Below are 18,766 nucleotides of genomic sequence, written 5' to 3' on the forward strand. Positions count from 1 at the left end.
TAAAATAAGGGCTGCATGATACCACATCAACTGCCTGCTGCTTGTAAAACTGCTGGTGCACATTTCTCACTGCCACTAGAAGAGGTTCTTCCTGACAGTGTGGGATAGAAACCTCCTAAGAGGAAGGAGGCAGGATGTAAACAGGAAATCTCTCTTGAAAGCTTCAGTGTATTGTACACACCAGCTATCCGCTGGGAGAAGACTGCCTCTTGCTCTCTGAGGTATAGACAGGAAGCACCAAATCTGTGAGGTTCAGGACTTCCAGTTCCCTAAAGGTCAGCACCTCAGTCACATTCAACACTTTAAGGAATCTCCACTTACTAAGGTTAACCAAAGAAAAGGTTTGGTTCCAGCAACTGGTTGCAAGGAGAGTGAATGAGCCAGTCAGTCTGGGGCAACCAAGGCCACACCTCGCTTAGCAACTTCTGGGTGCCCAGCAACTCAGCTCCAGCGGTTTTTGGCTCCAGTGAGAAACAAAGGCAATGTGCAATCATGCGAACCCTTGGGAATCACAGGCCTTAAAGAAAAACACTGCTGAAGACTGAGGTTTGCACTAATTTTCAGTGAAAATTGCAATGAAACAGAAATAGGAACAATCAGTTTTGGTTTGTACGCTTCCATCTTCTCAAGGCCTACCTGCCATGGTCTGTGCCAGGCTAGAAAGCTTCTCCTTTGTGTAACCTAGACGAGAGGCCATGCATAGGGCTTGCTGCCAGCTGCCACTGCTCAGAAAGGTATCCAGTGCTTTTTCAAAGATTCCAGCTCGAGCAAATATCAGTGCAGCTTGTTCATAAAGCTGCTTCTGAATCAAATACTCCCCATATGCACTGCTGATATCCTGTAAGACAGGGACAAAAGAAAAGTAAGAAATTAGCTGTACAGTCAGCAGCAGTCCTCCACTAGTAAGAATTATTTGGCCACCATTACAAAGTCATTTTCCACCCTTCCCTGAGGAACCTCCAGGCACAATGTTCCTACATTTCAAACTTTGTAACAGCCCAAGAGTTGATGATCAGCATACACAGAAATCTCATGCAGAGCTAAAGCAAGAGACCTCAGAAGGTACTTAACTTTCCAAGCTGGGTATACCAGAGACTGCAGAAAATCAGCCCCTTCTTTCCTAATCAGATGAGCAAAGTTTGTGAAAAGATCTGTCCAAACTCTGTCACTCCAGGAGTGAAAGACAAGGGATAACACAGGCCCTCCAACTCTGCAGGTACAGGCTGCTTGGAATCAATCCTCTCTGCACTCACCTTGTGACAAAAGGACAGTTTCTGCTTCTTCCCTCTTACTTCTTCAACTTCTTTTATAAAGGCTTGTTTGTTGTATATTTACATAATCCAAATTAAACAAATTAAAATGCATTCATTTATAATTCACCTTAGCTTTGAGTGAGCTACAGCTTTTCAACAGCACTGAAATCAACAACAGACTCTACAGTCTATCTAGAAGAACTGCGAGCTCTTAAGCACTCTCCAGAAACATCTACACACAACAAAATGTCTCCATACAACCTTCAGGGCCACACTGAAATCCTGTACCGCAAGCACCACTAGCACACCACAGGACAGTGCAGCAAACACCAGACTCCCAGGTGTTCTCCTGGTCATCGGATCAAAGAAATAACAGTCATCCTCTTGATGCCCAGACCTTGTAGGCTCAGTGCTGAGGGCAATTCCCCATATTATGCTGGAGAAAGGCCTCGGACAACACTGAAACAGGAAACACCCTGCAGAACTTGAAGTCAAGCAGCTGTTGTCTTATTCCTGCCCTCACTCAAGGTGTTGGAGACACATGCAAACACAGCAAAGAATTAAAAACCTGCATACTGCAGGGTCACATTCTTACACACCTTGTACTCCTGGGTACTGGAGGGATACAGCTTCAAGGCTTCACAATATAGATTCTGATCCTTAACCAAGTTCAGAAATTCAGAGAAGTGTTCAGGACCTGTAGAAATATTTTAATTCTTATAGCAACAAAATAGAAAGCAGTGTCTCTGACAGCTCCCAGGGTTTACTGTTACTGCAATATTGCAATCTTGGGTATGAGAGCACAAATACACCTGTTCTACCACTGTAAAACTGAAGGGATTCACTTCCTTAAGGTCTGCTTCACTTTGGTCAACAGTATCTACAGGGGAAACATCACCTATAGCCAGAAGAAATCAAGACTTGTGCTTCATGATTAAAGGGCAGTAAACACCTCTCTCTTTGCTTTAAGCTACACTACAGAAACCACAGAGAATAAGCAAGTTAACCATGAATTACTAGGAGAGGAGATGACCTGGTGCAATCCCTTTTTCTTCCCCCAGCAGGTTCTCAAAAATGCTATACTGCAGATTTTCTCCTTAAATACACTGCATGTGCAGAACACCTACCACATTTGCTGAGATGTCCAAGTGCTTTGGTGTATCTTTTCAAGTGTTTGTCTATTGTGTATCGCTGATAATTGGTTTCCATTTTCCGGAGAGTATTTAAGAATGGTAAGTATTCTTTTGGGTCCTGTGAAGAATAAAAACTGTGATTTAGTTAGTTTGCTAAGATCCTTATGCATCCCCATCTTCACCTGTAGACAGTCCCATACTTGAAATTACGTGATAATACATTAGGAAAGCTTTTTTCTTTAAATGTAAGCTGTGTTAAAGAATATGTATTAGTAAATTACAAAGCTCACATGGATTTCAGCAGCATCCAAGGAATGGATGTGGCGCTGGACAGCCTTGTATGGTGGCTGGTGGCCCTGCACATAGCAGCGGAGTTGAAACTAAATGATCATTATGGCCCTTTTCAACCCAGGCCATTCTATGAATCTATGAAAATTCAAGTCTGTCTATACACCACATATCACATCAAATATTGTTTGCTATTAGCTACTATCGCGTATAAATTTACAGTTATAAAATGGATTGGTATCTTCCATTGCAGGTTATAAAAATTACATTTTTATTAACATAAGCAGTGGGTTTCAGTTGCTGGGCTCATTAATTAACTCAGAAAGCTCTGTGAAGACCCTCTGGAGAAAATTTCAAACTTCAGACACTGCAAGACACATTCAATTATTGCAGCCACTGCTAACTAAGTAAAGACTGAATGGGCACAGAATTGGGAACATAATGCATGCAGATGCAACACCTCAGAAGTTCTTCCCAGCTTGAGAAAAAATCCTTAGGAGTCCTTCCGAGCTTGGCAATGCTGCTCTAAAAGAGCCCTACTTCACCTCAAGTATGAGCAAGTTTCCTAAAATGCTCTCAACAGCTGATAATGGAGGCAAAGTTATGTCCTGTTCCTACCATCATCCCAAACACACTCAGGACTTCTGAGTGACTGAAATCCTGCCTGGCAGAGAGCTACAACTAGCAAAATGTGTGGGTTGATTCATAGACTACAATAAACCCTTGGGAATGTAGAAAAATGATTAACCGGAACCATAAGCTAAGACCTTTTGAGACTTCTCTGCCACCATGACGACTAAATCAAAGTCATATGTGCCCAGGGAATAATCATATAATTCATTCACATCCACAAGGAAAAGCAGGTACTTCAGTGCTTCCTCTGCACTCACAGCTGCAGCGTTCGAAGAAATGTTCTCTGTAATAAGAGAAAGAAGCATAAGATTTCATTATTATCGGTAGAACCCTGGCCTGAAGGAGGGATGCAATGTATGGAATGTTCTTAATGCTGCATTAGAGACCATCAAATTCATGACTCATTCTGTCTTGCAGGAGAGGATTACTTTGGCTGTTGGCAGAGGCTTTCCAGGTACCTTCAAGGACTCACCTATGTATGGTAACTTTTAAAATGTGTAATAGGGACAAGTCAGAATCAACAGCACAGAACACAAAGTAAAATTTGCTTAATTGAGATACCAGGACAAGAACAGGAAATGCCTATTTCATGCTGGGAGAAATAGAGTTCTGAACTGGGGAGCAGCTCCAGCTCTGGGCTCTGTGCTGGCATTCCTAGATGAGAGGATTAGCTGAGGGCAAATACAACATTTTTAGCTGACAAACTGCTTCTTCATTAATGACAGTTTTGGAAACATTTGTTTTCTGACAGCCTCCACAAACAGCCATGTTAAAATTTAATTTTCAGTGTAAATTATGCTAACAACAAAAGCTTCTGCAAACTCCACACACTTTCAATGCTTTTGGGTTCTTGATACATCACCTCGAAGATCATGAACCTTCTGGAGAGCAGTTTCCAATTCTGGAGGATTTTTCTTCACGTGTGCTGTTAGTATTGATAGGCAGTATCTGAAGAAAACAAAAGCAGTAAATGAAAAAGTGGGACAGCAGTAAAAATGTTTATTCGAATTTTAGCATATACTATGAAATGTCTAGTTTACACTGAAATAGAAGGTTAGATGGAGATTCAAGCAACTGGATCCAGTGCAAGAAAGCTTTTTTTGCAGGTTATTTACACTCTGATATACTTCCCATGCACTATTTCAAAATTGGTTTCCTAGGTTTTCAGCCATGTTTCTAGGGGCATAGTTTGTTCACTAAAATTGTTTAAGTAAACTGTCTAAACATTCAGGGCTCAGCAGCAAACCACTGTCTGTTGCTCCTCTATCCACTGTTTCACACATAGACTATCCATGGTATAATGATTTCCTTCACTAATCACTGCTATGATCTTCCTTTGCCACCTTGTCTAGACTTAATTCATCCAAGGGTGGTGGCAGAAAGGTAACCATTCTGAAATACAGCAGAAGATGTACAAAAATAGCTCAGTCTCAGAGAGAACAGCTGAGATTTTTCAGAAAGGCCATCTACTCCCCAAAGTAAAGGAGCTTAAGGAAAGGGTACATTTGGTACTTAGGGATGTGGTTTTGTGGGCAATAGTGGTGGTAGGTGGATGGTTGAACTAGATAATCTTAGAGGGTCTTTTCCAACCTTAATGATTCTATGGCATCCCTGGGATGACAATCTTGCTCACATCTCCCATCCTCCATACTACACAGTTTTCCCACATTGGGTTTATTTTCAAAACCCTTGTAGGTCTCCTGCCTCTATTACTTCAACACTTATGGGAAAAAAAGTTTTACTATCTGATGAATTTACTATGCATAGTGTTTTTCAGAAGACCATCCTCAGAAGACAAAAGGTATGGCTGAATAAGTTTTGCAGAGCACAAGTTCCCCTCGGGAGATCCAAAGCAAAATAACTGAAGGACAGCTTCCCTTTTCTGTAAATGACTAAAAACAAGTCTCTCCAATTGTTCCCTCACCCACAATAATAAAATGCTCACTTTTCAGGGTCAATGCATTCCATGGCAGCTCTCATCACATCGCATACGAGGTTCACTTTTTTCTGTTCAGGTTGCTGATGTGGTTTATCATTACTGCTACTGCTCAGAGATGGGTACATAGTCTTGGTGAAATCTTCATCTCTAAATAAAAACATACACTGTGAATACCAGTGTGGTTCATCATCTACCAATAAACAGTAATATTCAGTAATATTAAAACCTCCAGAAGATAACTACTCAACAAAATAGCTTTTAAGTCCCTCAGTACAGACACAAAATGCCCCATTATTACAAAGCTCTCCAACATTTCTCATCCATCTGAAGTGACTCTCAACCGAGAGAGGTACTGAAAAACAACTGGTCAGAACTATCTTAGCTTATAAAACTCAGAATGCATTATGCGTATTCTACTAAATCCACTGTGGAGATGCCGAGCACAAAGCACTTTTGAAAATTAAGCCATCTGCTTTTACTTCCAGGCAAAGATTTAAGATCAGGTCAAAAATGAAAATAAAACAGAGCAGCTGACTGATAACTCCAGCTCCCAAACAATTATATACTTCAACAAGCCTGAAAAGCCCTGAAGCTATGAATGCTTTAAAGCCTCTTGTCTTGACAGTAGGCTGTCTTGCCCCTCTTTATGAAGGTACAAAACATTCTCTATTCACATTTACCCTGGTAGAGCAAAACAGCAGACAAGCGCCAAAGCAATCAGATGGTGTCCTGATTTGTTACAGGAAAAATGTAATGACAGCCTGCAAATATGAATTCAGATAAACTGAAACTATTCAGCTTACTTGAGTTTTTATGACCCAACATGCCAGACTTCAGGCTGAGTCATTCCACTCAGACTGAAGAGCTGCCAATATTTTGGTGAAATAATCCACCACCATTGATGACTTGTTAGCTTCCATTTGCAGAACTATACTTACTTAAGTTCTGTGAAAAACAAGTTGATATAGTTCACAGAATCTATCTGCTTGATAAAGGTTTCTACATTTTCCAGAAATACCTGAAAATGAACAAGAGTATTACTACTGTTATTCTGACAAAGTACATTATTTACAGGAGCACATTCAAAGACCTTATCTGAACGGGCAGCCTGGTCTAGTATTAGATATGGAGGTTGGTGGTCCTGGATGAGGCAGAGGGGTTGGAGTTTGATGATCTTTGAGGTCCCTTCCAACCCAAGCCATTCTATTATTCTGTGTACGTACAATATGAAAGAATCCCACCAGCCTGGATGGATATGAAAAAGAACACCACAGAACTGGGTATACTTGCCTTGGGATTGTGGTCATAGAGAAGATTGAGGTTGATTCTCAGCTTCCTCATACACTGAAATGCTTCCCTGAACATAAGCCTAAGGGGAAGAGTAAAGCAGGATAGTTTACATTCTGGATAGCTACAATACCCACAAACAGAGGTAACTGACCAGAGGCAACCACAGAGCCAAGGAGGGCAACAATAGCTGAGGCAATAAGCTGTGTAAATGACTCTCCAGAAAAAAATGTGCAAGGTCTGCTCTGCTCACTGCCAGCCTCTGCAGTGAAACAGATCAACAGGTCATGCTGGAAAACTGAGACAGCCATTGGCTTCTCGTTCCTGTCTTAGAGAAGTACATTTCAGTCTCATGAATCTAATTTTGTTTTAGAAAACTTGAATGTAAAGCGATTAAACCAGTACAATATGAAAAATAGTAAGCTAAACCATGAGATTATCAAGACATCTGGAGAAAGGAACTAACCAAGACCTTTCCCATCCACAGTCTCAACAAACAAGCCCCCCAGTGATAAATTGTAAGGAGGTACTGCCAAAAACTAGACTGGTAGGCTGGTGACCCTGGAAACTGTTTCATTCCAAGTGACGACAAGACAGTACATTTCAGACTAGTCTCAAATCTACCTCCAGCACAGGATCAGCCAGCTGCTCAACAGCTCAGAATGCGTTAGGGAAGACCAGAAAACACTGGTGCTATTTACCTGTCTAGCCACTTTCGAATCTGGGCAAGAACCAGAGCTCGATGGTGAACAGTCTCCAGATTTCCTCTTGGCATCTACAGCAAAAAGATCCATGCATTCATTTATTTGTAGCTACTCTGCCTACATGAAAGGCGAAGCAAGGACAGGCCTGCTGCTACTTGCAGGTGACAAAGGCCTATTTTTTCACTTCAAAGGACAGTTCAAATGAACCTGGAAAAATATCTGAAAATTGATTCAGCTCAAAAGCATTGCTTCCTCAGAAGATTGGACTCCATTCAATTGGATGAAACTCTGAGTAGTATGACCATACTTTCATGTTAGTGGTGCATTAAAGAGGATGTCAAACTACCAACCTCTAGAGATGCACTTCAAACAAAATTCTTCTATGTGAGCTTGTGCTGATTCTCATGAGTGAGCATAGCTCTGCAAATTCTGTACAAACTCAGTTTCATGTCTCATGGAGAGCTTCTTCATTTAAGAAGCAGCTCTGAGATTCACAGGAGAGGCCATAACATATACCATTACACTCTGCCATAGGAATTTGAACTCTTCACTTCACTACACACTCAGTTGCCTGTGCTCAATCTAACTCCCAGAGCCATGCCCAAAACTACTCCTTATCTAACCAGGCAGCTGGCGATTGACACTGAACTGAAGAACAACAGGACAGCACCCTTGCAGCACTGCATGTGTTATTTGCAGTCTGACCAGCTACCTGCTGAGACAACCCTTGTACACACAGACAGCAGACCTCAACGGACATGAGTAGAGAGCACTGACCTGAAGCACAACCTTTGTGTCCTGAGGTACAACAGTGATGATACGTGATCCTCGCTCCACCTTGCGCAAGGTCTCACTGTTTGGGGCTGCAACACTGCTCAGGCCTACCTGAAGGGCTGAAGATAGCACAGTTATCAGTATCCTGACAGACCACAGAACTGTGCCACCCTGTCAGGCTTTCACATGTAGCTCTGCAATGTTGTACTATCTCAGTCAGTGATATCCTGAAAGGCTGCTACAGGTTGAAGGCCTTTCAGTGCTAAGCATTGCTGTACAAAGTAGGAAGATGTCCTCTGTTTACCTGAATTCATGCCTAATGCATAAGAGGGGAGAAGCAGGGAAAAGCGTACAGCACCAGTAAGCTGTCATCATACTTCTTCTGAGGTTCTCACTTCTTTCAAAGTAAGATACTACCAGAAACTCTTCCTATTGGGACCCATTCTCCACCACACACTTTTGAAGAACAGAGAACTTTTTTTGTCTCTGAAGGTGAAGGACAGAACAAAAGGACAACAATTTTAGGGCAAAACTTGCTACCTGGGAGGAGTGCATGATTTTTAACATCCCTTGTGCTCTTTGCTATCTGACAGATTTTTAAGAACAGCTCTCTACCTCTGTATCTTAAGTAGCTGCTCTGAGTGACCCAAATACAGCAGGTTTGGATGTAAAAAATGGGGACAGATTTTAATTCCAAGACAATGGCCATGAGCTGGCAGGAGCAGGCAGGCAGAAGTGGCATTTACCTTTCACTGACATGTTCTTCAAACAGAAGCACTGACAGGTGTGGGAGTTGGTCGTCACCAACAAAAACTCATTGTATGTTGCAAACGAGGTGATGTTGGATGCAACCTGCAAAAAAATGACTACTTTTATTTCTGTCTGAAGCAAAACAGAACAAATCTTTGGCAGGGAAAAAAGGGGTGGAATGAGGGGTAAACATGTTGGTACCTCAGTATCATTAACGAAAAACCGACATCGATCTGTGAGGCCCAAGATCACCTCCTACAAACAAGAAGGATGACAAGCATAAGGTATCAGTCTCACAGTCTCCAGTTTCACCACACTGACCACCAATGGATTAAAGCACCTTTTGATTAAGTATCAAGAACCTCACGTGAATTACCTAGAGGAATTGACAGGAATCATGCAACCACAGTACCTGGAACTTACTTAAGTATTTCTAAACTCTCTTAGCTGGAAACTCAGCTTGGTTTACCCTGTCACACAAACAGCACAGTAACCAAACATGCAGAGCCATAACAGACCATTAAGTCTGTGCTTTTTTTTTCCCCACCAGCTTTTGGTCCAAAATTACAGAGAATAGAAGAGGAGGACAAAGTAACTCCATGCAGCCTTCACCTGGATACTCACTGAAGGACAGAAAACCTGAAAATACCTGCAAAACAGCTAGCTACAATAGTTTAAGGAATGTCTACCAATCATTGCAAATAGGAGACAACAGTAGCATGACATACAGTAAAACAGTGCAGCCATATTTGCTAACATAATAACATCAGAAAACAGAGCAAAATACTGATTTCTCAGAAAGCATAGCAGTGACTGCTGGAAATCTTAAAAATGAAATTTCTTGCTCTTCAACGACATTGTTTATTACATTAACAGAAAGAGAAGATTCACTTTTAACTGCAAATCACCAGAAATGTTCTAGAAAAAATGGAAATATATGCTCTCAGCTCTGCATAGCATCTCATAAAGAACATAGCTGAGAAGTATCACTGGGCCACTGGCAGAGTATGATGGTGTATATCTGATGCAGACAGCAACTAACTTAGGAAGTCAGACTGCTCAGTCTTACTTACTTCACCACCAATCCTTGTGATAGATGTCTGCATGCAAAGGTGAGGGAACTGGAGAGCACAGCCACTGCTAGTCTGCCAGGGCTCAAGAACTGGAGTAGAAGCCCCTAGAAAGCAAAGACCAGATAGTTTACCTGTCAATCAAAGATCCAGACATTACAACCACGTATAATAAATCTCACTAAAACTTCATCTGGGAATAAGCTACAGTATCTAACGGACAGAAGGGTAATGCTGAAGTTAAGTCTATGACAACAGCAAAACAAAGGTGATAACTTCTAGGGCTCTGCAGCACCTTTATTCCACTACATATTGTGAAGTGCCAATGGGGTGGCAGTCAGTCAGCCCTTCTGGAGGCTCTAAAACAGTTGTGTGCTTTTCAAATCACAAAGTCAGCTACCATTATCAGCAACAGTTAAGTGCTTAAAAAAAATAAATCGCCAATTTCCATCAATTTCTATGAGCAGAGAGAACATGAAATGCTGCATCAACTACTAGCATGAGTCACCCACTGTCAGAGCAAGACAATTTGTCATTAAACCTTTTAATACATTTTTAACAACTAGACCTCAGACCAGGCACCTTAACAGAGATCACCTTACCCCAGAGGTACTTCAGGATCTGTCTATCAGCCAGCTGTAGAGCTACAGTTTTCATCACTGGGCTGCAGCACAGGCTGATCACCTCTCCACCTACAGGCAGAGACAAGCTAGAAGAAGATACAAAAGACACAGAATGTCAGAGTAATTGGAGAGACAACCTAGAATCGCTGAACAATTTAGATTAATAGGGATATTAGAGATCATCCATTTCCAAGCCCCTGCCCACAGGCTGGCTTGCCCACCACCAGATGAGGCTGCCCGGGGCCCCATCCAACCTGGCCTTGAATGCCTCCAGGGATGGGGCATCCACAGCTTTTCTGGATAACCTGTTCCACAGCCTCACTGCCTTCTGAGAAAAAAAAAAAAAATCTCTTCGTATCTAATCAAATCTTTACTCTTTTAGTTTAAAACTGTTCCCTCTGGCCCTGTTGCTATCTGACCACGTGAAACGCTGATTTCCTTCCTGTTTACAAGCTGAAGTACTGGAAGACCATAACGAGGACTCCCTTGAGCTTTACCTTCTCCAGGCTGAATAAGTCCAGCTCCCTCAGCCTTTCTTTATAGAAGAAGTGCCCCAGCCCCCTGATCATCTTCATGGCCCCTTCTCTGGACCTGTTCCCACATCCAATTTCTTCCTTATCCTGAGGCCTCAGGCCTGGATGCAGTAAAGCAGGCTTTTTTTTTAACAAGGTCACACCAATGTGTGACAACCACTTCTTTGGCCCAGATGGCCACATCTCTTCTGATACAGCCCAGGATACCGGTGGTCTTCCTGTGCTGCAAGCACACTGTCAAGCTTTTCATCCATGAGGACCTCCAAGCTTCTCTAAAAGGCTGCTCTCAAATACTTCTTGCAGACTGTACTCATGCTGCAGACCGCCCTGACCCAAGTGCAGTATCTTGTTGAACCTGAGGCTCACATGGGCCTACTTTTCAAGCTTATATGGGTCCTCTGGGTGGCATCCCTTCCTTCTATTGTATCACTTGCACCACTCAGCTCACAGTGCTGTCAGCAGACTCGCTGAGGGTGCACTCGGTCTCACTCTCCACATCACTGATAAAAGTACCTCTGAGGGACACCATTCATGGAGCTGTCGACCAAAACCCTTTGTCTGCAAGCATCCAATCAATTCCTTATCCACTGAATAATAAAGTCTTCAAATGAATCTCTCCAATTTAGAGATAAGGATGTGGTGAGAGACCATGTCAAAGGCCTTGCAAAAGTCCAGGTAGATGGTATCAGTTTCTTCTCCTTTGTACACTGATACTGTCCCTTTATCACAAGCCACCTGACTGGCAAGGAACAACCTGCCTTTGGTTACGCTGGGCTGGCTGTCTCAGATCACCTCCATGTCTCACATGTGCCTTAACATAACTTCCAGGAAGACCTGTCTCATTATCTTCTGTCATTATCAGTCACAGATGCAAGGCTCACTGGTCTGTAGTTTCCTGGGTCTTCCTTTCTACTTTTCTTAAGACTCACAGTGACGAATCCCTTTTTCCTGTCACTGGGGACTTCAGCCATGACCTTCTAAATATGATGGAGAGTGGCTTGGTAGCAACATCTCCAGGCTTCTTCAGGACCCTTGAATGCTTACAACCTGCTGCCTTGTTTTCCCAGCAGACATCCAGTCAGTTGAGATCCCCCAACAGAATGGGATTCTGTCAATGCAATGCTTCTTGTAGATGAAGCATGAAGGGCTTTTTCAACAGGCTCTCCTTGATCAGGAGGCCCAAAGTAGACCCCAACCACAATGTCCTTTATCAGTCTGGTCCCAGATTTTTACCCACAAACTCTCAACCTGTTCATGGTCTGCTTTTCAGAGGCAGCTCCTTGCAGTCTATTCATTTCACACCTGTGTCAGGTGAGACTGGCAAAGAACAGCACCAACAACTTAAGACAACAGGCATTTGCCCTAGCCACTGTCTGCATACCTACAGCATGTTTATATGCAAACTGCTTTTGTTGTGTGAGTGCTAAAAAAAGTGACTCTCAAAACCTCAGTCCATTTGACTTTCTTTCTGCTCTGACTGCACAAAGCCCAGCAGTAGAGGACAGGAATAACAAGGGCTACCAGTGCTCTCTAGACAGTGGTAATAGTGGATAAAGGGTAAAGAGAGAAAATCATTCTCAGAGTTCAGAGGCCTGCTCCTTTGTCTGAAGTCCAGAGGTATCTTGTTACCAATACAGGCATGTTAGCACATCATGTTAGCTTGTCAAGCTGGCTGTGAGCACTGGAACTACATGCATAATAGGCAGTTTCATTAGCTACTTTTTACTTCTGCAGGAAGACACAAAAATCCACCCCACAGCCTCCAGGACACATGAGAGACTTAATTTCCTCTAAATCCTGTCCAGAGGCACCCTCAGATCACACCCATTACTGACAGATCTCTAGTACCGTAAATTGAGGTGCTCTTCTTCAGCTCCAGTTACGTGAGGTGCTGCAGTGAGATGATGGAGGACAGACTGGGCAGCTTGCTGATCCTGACCAACCACCAAGAAGCTGTCATCTGGCAGCCAGGTCAGAAAACGGAGCCCCAGAGGATTCATCGCCTCATTGGTGTTGCTGCCTAGATCAACTCTGTCATGGAATAAAAGAGATTGTAAGCAGGTAGAACCTGATTTCAGCAGGCAACATTAAGAACCACACTGCAGAAGGCCAAGGACTTAGAACAGAATAAAAACTACAATAGAATAAAATAGTTGATGTGGAAGGGACCTCCAAATATCATCCAGTCCAACTACCTGATGATTTCTGGAGTTATAAAGAATTAAAGCATGAGGGCATTATTGAACAGTTTGTGTTGAAAGAGATCTTAAAGATCATTTAGTTCCAACCCCCCCGCCATGAGCATTATCTAAATGCTTTTTGAACAGTGACTGGCATAGCGCACTGATCACCTATCTAGGAAGCTTTTCCAACTGTTTTGACCACCCTCACACTAACAAAATTTTTCCTGGCATCCAATCTGAACCATGTGCCACTTTCTGTCCCTTTCTGTGCTCTGTCTCTCTATCCCTTTCTCATCACAGTGTTTCTCACTATATCCTCTATTCAACTGGCTGCCCACTTCTCCCACTCTATACACCTGACCTGCTCCCCAGACATACTTTGCCTTGCTCCATTTCTCAGTCCTCCTGCCCATCACTGGACACACTTTCTTCCTCCATCTCTGTCTTAAACTTGACCTTTCTCTATCTCAATCCCTCCATGCCCTTTCCTGTCATTACTGCTTCTACAACTGTGTTGTTTTTCCTGGGCCTTTCTTTGTCTGTTTGTCCTGCTCCCTGTCCTTCTTCTGGTCCATCTCAGTACTACAGCCAAACACTGCTCCCTTCCGCGATTTGTCACCACTCCTGATAGACCAAGACCTCAGTCAAAGGACTAAGAATAAACTATCAACTGCACTGTGCAAGCCCTAGGGGTTGAAGCCTAACTGAAGCCACAGGCTCAGTACAATGAAGCCATGTTACCAGACAAGTACTTCAAAAGCTTCAGACAGAGGTCACAGCTGTGACCTCTAAACAAGCCAACCAGACACAGTCTTTTTCTCTCCACTGCGGTTGCAGTAGTTATGTATTACCTGTATGTTTTATCCAGGTGTGGCATTTCCACATTTGCTTTAAATCCATTTCCACCTATAGCTCCTAACTTGACAGTGGGGTCCTTCACCATGCTCTGACCTAGTAAACACAGAACAAAGCAGAAGTTATACATCTTTCCAGCTGAGCTGCTTCCATCTTCACTCTTATGGAGAAAAACAGATGTCACATGAAGTTATGAAAGTCGAAATATACCACACCTACATGCACAACCACCACCTACTCCTCATTAACAATTAATTAGCGATTACCTTGTGGAACACAACTACCTCATAATGTTACAGTACAGAACCCACTGAGATAACAGCAACTGCCCCTTGTGAAAAGGATATCAAATACTACGCCACTCTCAAGGAGAGATGGTTTCCTTTAAAAAGGCAGTACAACATGCTCTCACCATATCTGTACACGTAGATCTTGTTATCAGCATCCAGGATAGCCATGTCTCCACTACATTTGGGATCTGTGTGAAATGCAATCTGATTAACTGCCTGCTTGAGCTGCAGCTCATAGGTGCACATGGGTGGAGGCACTACAGCATGCTGGAATGCTGTGACAAGTACTTTAGCTGCAGAAGAAAAGAGAAACAAATCAAGCTGTAACACAGTTCAAATGTTATTGGAGTTCTCCACTGAATATAGAAACAGTGCTCAAGAACAAACTAAGATGTCCTAACAATGTCCTAACAATGCACTGATGTAACAACAGTGCTGAAAGGGTTGGGGTTCTTCAGCCTGGAGGATAAGGCTCAGGAGGGCCCTACAGCAGCCTTCCAGTACCTGAAGGGCCTACAGGAAAGCTGGTGCTGGACTTTTTAAAAGGGCATGTAGCAACAGGACAAGGGGAAATGGTTTTAAACTGGAGGAGTGCAGATTTAGACCAGACATTAGTAAGAAACTCTTTACCATGAGGGTGGTGAGACACTGGCAGAGGTTGCCCAGTGAGGTTGTGGGTGCCCCCTCCCTGGAAGCATTCAAGCCCAGGTTGGATGCGACTGTGAGCAGCCTGGTCTAGAAGGAGGTGTCCCTGCCTGTAGCAGCAAGGGTCTTGGAATCAGATGATCTTAAGGGTCTCTTACAACCCAAACTATTCTATGATTCTATGAAAATACAGCTGCTGCACCCCTTGCAGGTAATCCCATTAAACCACCTCTGAAACTGTCCCCAATATCAGATGTCCCCCTCAGTAAAAAGCACTGCATAAACAGAAGACAGCAGTACTACCATAATCTCCAATAGCTTGCATTCAAAGGGCCATGAAACTTCCTTTATCTGCAAAGGAGTCCCACTGCTTACCTCCATCTATGACAGCCACATTTGCCATATGCAAACTATTCTCTCCCATTCCACGATCTGTAGACCAGTGCCAGTCGTAGAAGAGGTAATGCCAACCCTGGCAGAGTATGTGCAGTCTATACGGAAGCACTGAGTCCCACAGCAGTGACACCAACTTATTTTCCTCCGAGTTACCAAAATGCAGACTTTGCTTCAGGTACCAGTGATAGTTCCCTGTAGTCCACAGCTGGACTATAGATAAAGAAATGGTTACCAGAGACTACTGCTTCAAACCCATCTCAAATGCTCCCTAGCATGCTCTTGTGCAGATGGAAAAAACTGCAGTGAAAATAAGTTTTACCCCTCCAGCCCATGTGCTCTGTCATGCAACACCCAGAAATATAAAAGATATTAACCACAGATTTTTCTCAGAAGAATCAATCTTAGAATTCCTCCACCTAGTCACTGTGAGAAGGCACCCATAGTTTTAGGAAGGCGTCATAAACAGTTAATATCACTTCTAAATCCAGCAACATGGAAGATGCTTCAAGCTCAAGCTGAACTAGCATTTCTTCCTGAGCTGTAGAGGGACCTCAAAGCTTTCAGTAAGCCTCCCCCAAAGTCTCTATTCCTGTAAATAACCCACTCTAGGCAAGTTCATAGGCAATTGTAAAATCTGTATCTTCACATAGTCCTCTCACCGTAACTGTTTGGGTTGGAGTTTACATTCTTCAGCTCTTCCAGCCATATAGCCAGGACCGTGGAATCAGCATTCCAAATCAGTTCATTAACCTGCAGAAACAAGCATTGCTTTTACAGGGTACTGCTGCAGCTCCACATTGTGGGTACTCCAGACTGATTTGCAAGACCACCAGTTATTTCTTCCTTTCAACAATGTAAAGTACAAGAGTTGCACTAACACTGCACTTGTGAAGCTTCTGGCAGCCAGAGCAGTGTCTCAAAGCAGAACCCATCACAGCAGTTCTACACATCTAAGGAGGTGACACAATCCCACATGTGAATGCAAAGTTCTCCTCAGTGTTGAAAAATAATCTGCCTACACAAGCTGACATCCAGAAGAGCACTCCTGAAGCATTTGTCTGATAGAAAGCATACAGAGATGAGAAAAGCTTCAGGCGTACAACCCCCCAGATATTTCTGTACTAGAGCCTACAAAGGATTTTGCATCTTCAGTTCTATTTTCAGGCCTAAAAGCAAAGACCACCTTTTTTTCCCCCACTAGGATCAGCACTAACTGCAATATTAACAATTTCCTCCAATGATAGTGAAAATGATCTAGTTCTCCCTTTCACTATAGCCTAATCAAAGAAGCTCAGACAGAGCACTTACTTTGACTTGCCCTTTCTGGAACGGAAGGGTGAACTCCCCATGTAGAAGTCCATTCTTCTCCAAGAAAACCACATCATGTCTGTTGGGTTTTTCTTGTGTGGATGCTATCAAGTTTCCAGAGGGCCTTAAAAAAAATAAATAGATGAGTAAAACAAAAATTCAGTTGCTCAATCAAAACTGTCACTTTAAACATCATCTTCTCCAGACACAAAGTTTTCACACAAGGTATCAAGAAAAGGACAGCAGAGCACCATTTTCCACAGCTCTGTTGAGACAAAGCCATAGGTGCAGCAAAGACATTTCCCTAGAGCTCCTGACATCTTCAGGTGAGCAACTAAATGTCAGTACAGGAAAAGGCCCCTGTAATATTCCTATTTATACAGTCCAATCCCAAAACATCTGACACTGAGACAGTACACAGAAACTGCAATGCAAGTATTATTCTTTCCAGGGTTTAAAGGACCTTCTGGTCCACATGCTGGATCAAGCTTTATTAAAGTTCTAGGAAAATTAACACCGGAGAATTAAATAAATGCTAAGCAAAGAATGTGGCCAGAGCAGTCTATTGCCTGCACACACTGCTACTCACTTCCAGGCCAATGCTTGTTCTAATCCTGAGATAGGCTCACTTGTTGACTGCAACATGAGCTCTCTGTTCCATACTCGAACCTTTCGAGCACCTACAGGTTGAAAAGGCAGGGAGAAAAGGGTGTGAGAAAACAATACAAAGAGACTCTTAAATAACAGCACATCAGAACTTCCAATGTCTCAGGCTGCTCTCCCACAGTAATCAAGTAACTCTACACAAGGAAGTAGAAATTTCAGTCTGATGTAGCTTAGTGGTATCTAAGTGGTAGATAGTGGTATCTAATATTACTTCTCAGTAATATTAATCATGGAAGATAACAATTACGGTCTTAAAAAAATGTATGTGCTTGTTATCTCTTTGACTTTATGGCAAAACCTATGGAAAAACATTACCAGTAATTAAACATGAGCGTGCAAGGCTGAATTCTTACTATGAGGGACTGAGTACCACAGCAGCCAAACAGACCCATTTGGCACTAGGAGCCTCTTACATACTACTTAGAGTTTGAGCAATAACTTTAAACTGGTGAAAAAAAGCAGTTTGGGTAATAACTGCTCAGTAGTAATTTCTCCTGGCCTCTCACTGGTCTGGAAGTCAGACTGCTCAAAAGTTTTCAAAACATCATGTATATTAAAAGTTTTTTTACATATCTTTGAGATCGAAATAGAGGAAGAAATAATTCATTAGTTCAGATTTCTGATTTTAAGTGGCCAAGAGATTATGAACATTAGCTGGTCCTTGCCTTGTCACATTTCCACTTAAAAAGCCTTTTAAACAAGTTGTTATTACAATGAAACTAATCCCATACCTGTCTCTGGACAGACAGCACTCACTGCAACGAACTGCCCATCTCCTCTCCACGTCATCCGAGGCTTGCCATCATCCCAGGATGAAGCAGGTAACACTTCCTGAAGTTACACAAAAGCTTAGAAAGGCAACTACTGGCTTTGCCTACTTACACAGCCAAGCTGCTCTTTCAAGAGCCTCGACATGAAGTCAACAGATTAAACAATCATAATACTGCGAAGTTAAGAATTCATTACTCAATAATTTTAGGAAGCCTCAGACAGGGGAGCGAAGACCTAAAACCTGCAGGCACAAGGAGTCACTCCACGTGACTAGTAATATTCAGTAGCTCAAATCCTTAAATTCTTGACTCCAAGGAGAAAAAATCATCACCATTTCTCCTCAGCTGAACTAGTGATACAGATTTTGATCAGACAGATAATTTGATTTAAAAAATAGCAAAAAAAAAAAAAAAAGCAAAAGTCAACCATGTCTGCCATGAGGCTTTACATGCAAAAGCACTAAATCTTGCAAATCTTGCTTTGAGCTCTATATGAGCCAGTCTTATGTACTTCCAGTTGCTGTTCTGATTTATAAGGAGGATAAAATGCTGAATTTCAGACAATAGGAACAAAAGGAGCACATAGGGACAACTAGAAATATCAGAAACTCTTTTTATACACGTCCTCTCTGCAGAGAGCACAAGCATAACACAAGAAAACTAGCA

General features: G+C 42.6%; 1 protein-coding gene across 1 annotated transcript in view; it reads right to left on the minus strand.

Moving 5' to 3' along the window:
• The window catches only part of ELP1 (elongator acetyltransferase complex subunit 1), a 29,234-nt gene that overhangs the window by 5,131 nt on the left and 5,337 nt on the right, over positions 1 to 18,766 (minus strand). Inside the window, exons 6-27 of the mRNA XM_015849949.3 lie at positions 18,062 to 18,161; positions 17,254 to 17,344; positions 16,665 to 16,788; positions 16,016 to 16,106; positions 15,336 to 15,566; positions 14,438 to 14,608; positions 14,022 to 14,121; positions 12,836 to 13,018; positions 10,434 to 10,540; positions 9,835 to 9,938; positions 8,963 to 9,016; positions 8,758 to 8,863; positions 8,015 to 8,130; positions 7,235 to 7,308; positions 6,537 to 6,615; positions 6,185 to 6,264; positions 5,253 to 5,393; positions 4,170 to 4,255; positions 3,442 to 3,590; positions 2,381 to 2,504; positions 1,853 to 1,950; positions 637 to 838 (exon numbers count right to left, since the gene is read on the minus strand). Coding sequence (XP_015705435.1) covers positions 637 to 838; positions 1,853 to 1,950; positions 2,381 to 2,504; positions 3,442 to 3,590; positions 4,170 to 4,255; positions 5,253 to 5,393; positions 6,185 to 6,264; positions 6,537 to 6,615; positions 7,235 to 7,308; positions 8,015 to 8,130; positions 8,758 to 8,863; positions 8,963 to 9,016; positions 9,835 to 9,938; positions 10,434 to 10,540; positions 12,836 to 13,018; positions 14,022 to 14,121; positions 14,438 to 14,608; positions 15,336 to 15,566; positions 16,016 to 16,106; positions 16,665 to 16,788; positions 17,254 to 17,344; positions 18,062 to 18,161 — 2,611 coding nt within the window. The remainder of the gene's footprint in view (positions 1 to 636; positions 839 to 1,852; positions 1,951 to 2,380; positions 2,505 to 3,441; positions 3,591 to 4,169; positions 4,256 to 5,252; positions 5,394 to 6,184; positions 6,265 to 6,536; positions 6,616 to 7,234; positions 7,309 to 8,014; positions 8,131 to 8,757; positions 8,864 to 8,962; positions 9,017 to 9,834; positions 9,939 to 10,433; positions 10,541 to 12,835; positions 13,019 to 14,021; positions 14,122 to 14,437; positions 14,609 to 15,335; positions 15,567 to 16,015; positions 16,107 to 16,664; positions 16,789 to 17,253; positions 17,345 to 18,061; positions 18,162 to 18,766) is intronic.

This window comes from Coturnix japonica, chromosome Z (genome assembly GCF_054131305.1).
Source record: "Coturnix japonica strain WE chromosome Z, WE-NBRP24, whole genome shotgun sequence".
Lineage (NCBI taxonomy): Eukaryota > Metazoa > Chordata > Aves > Galliformes > Phasianidae > Coturnix > Coturnix japonica.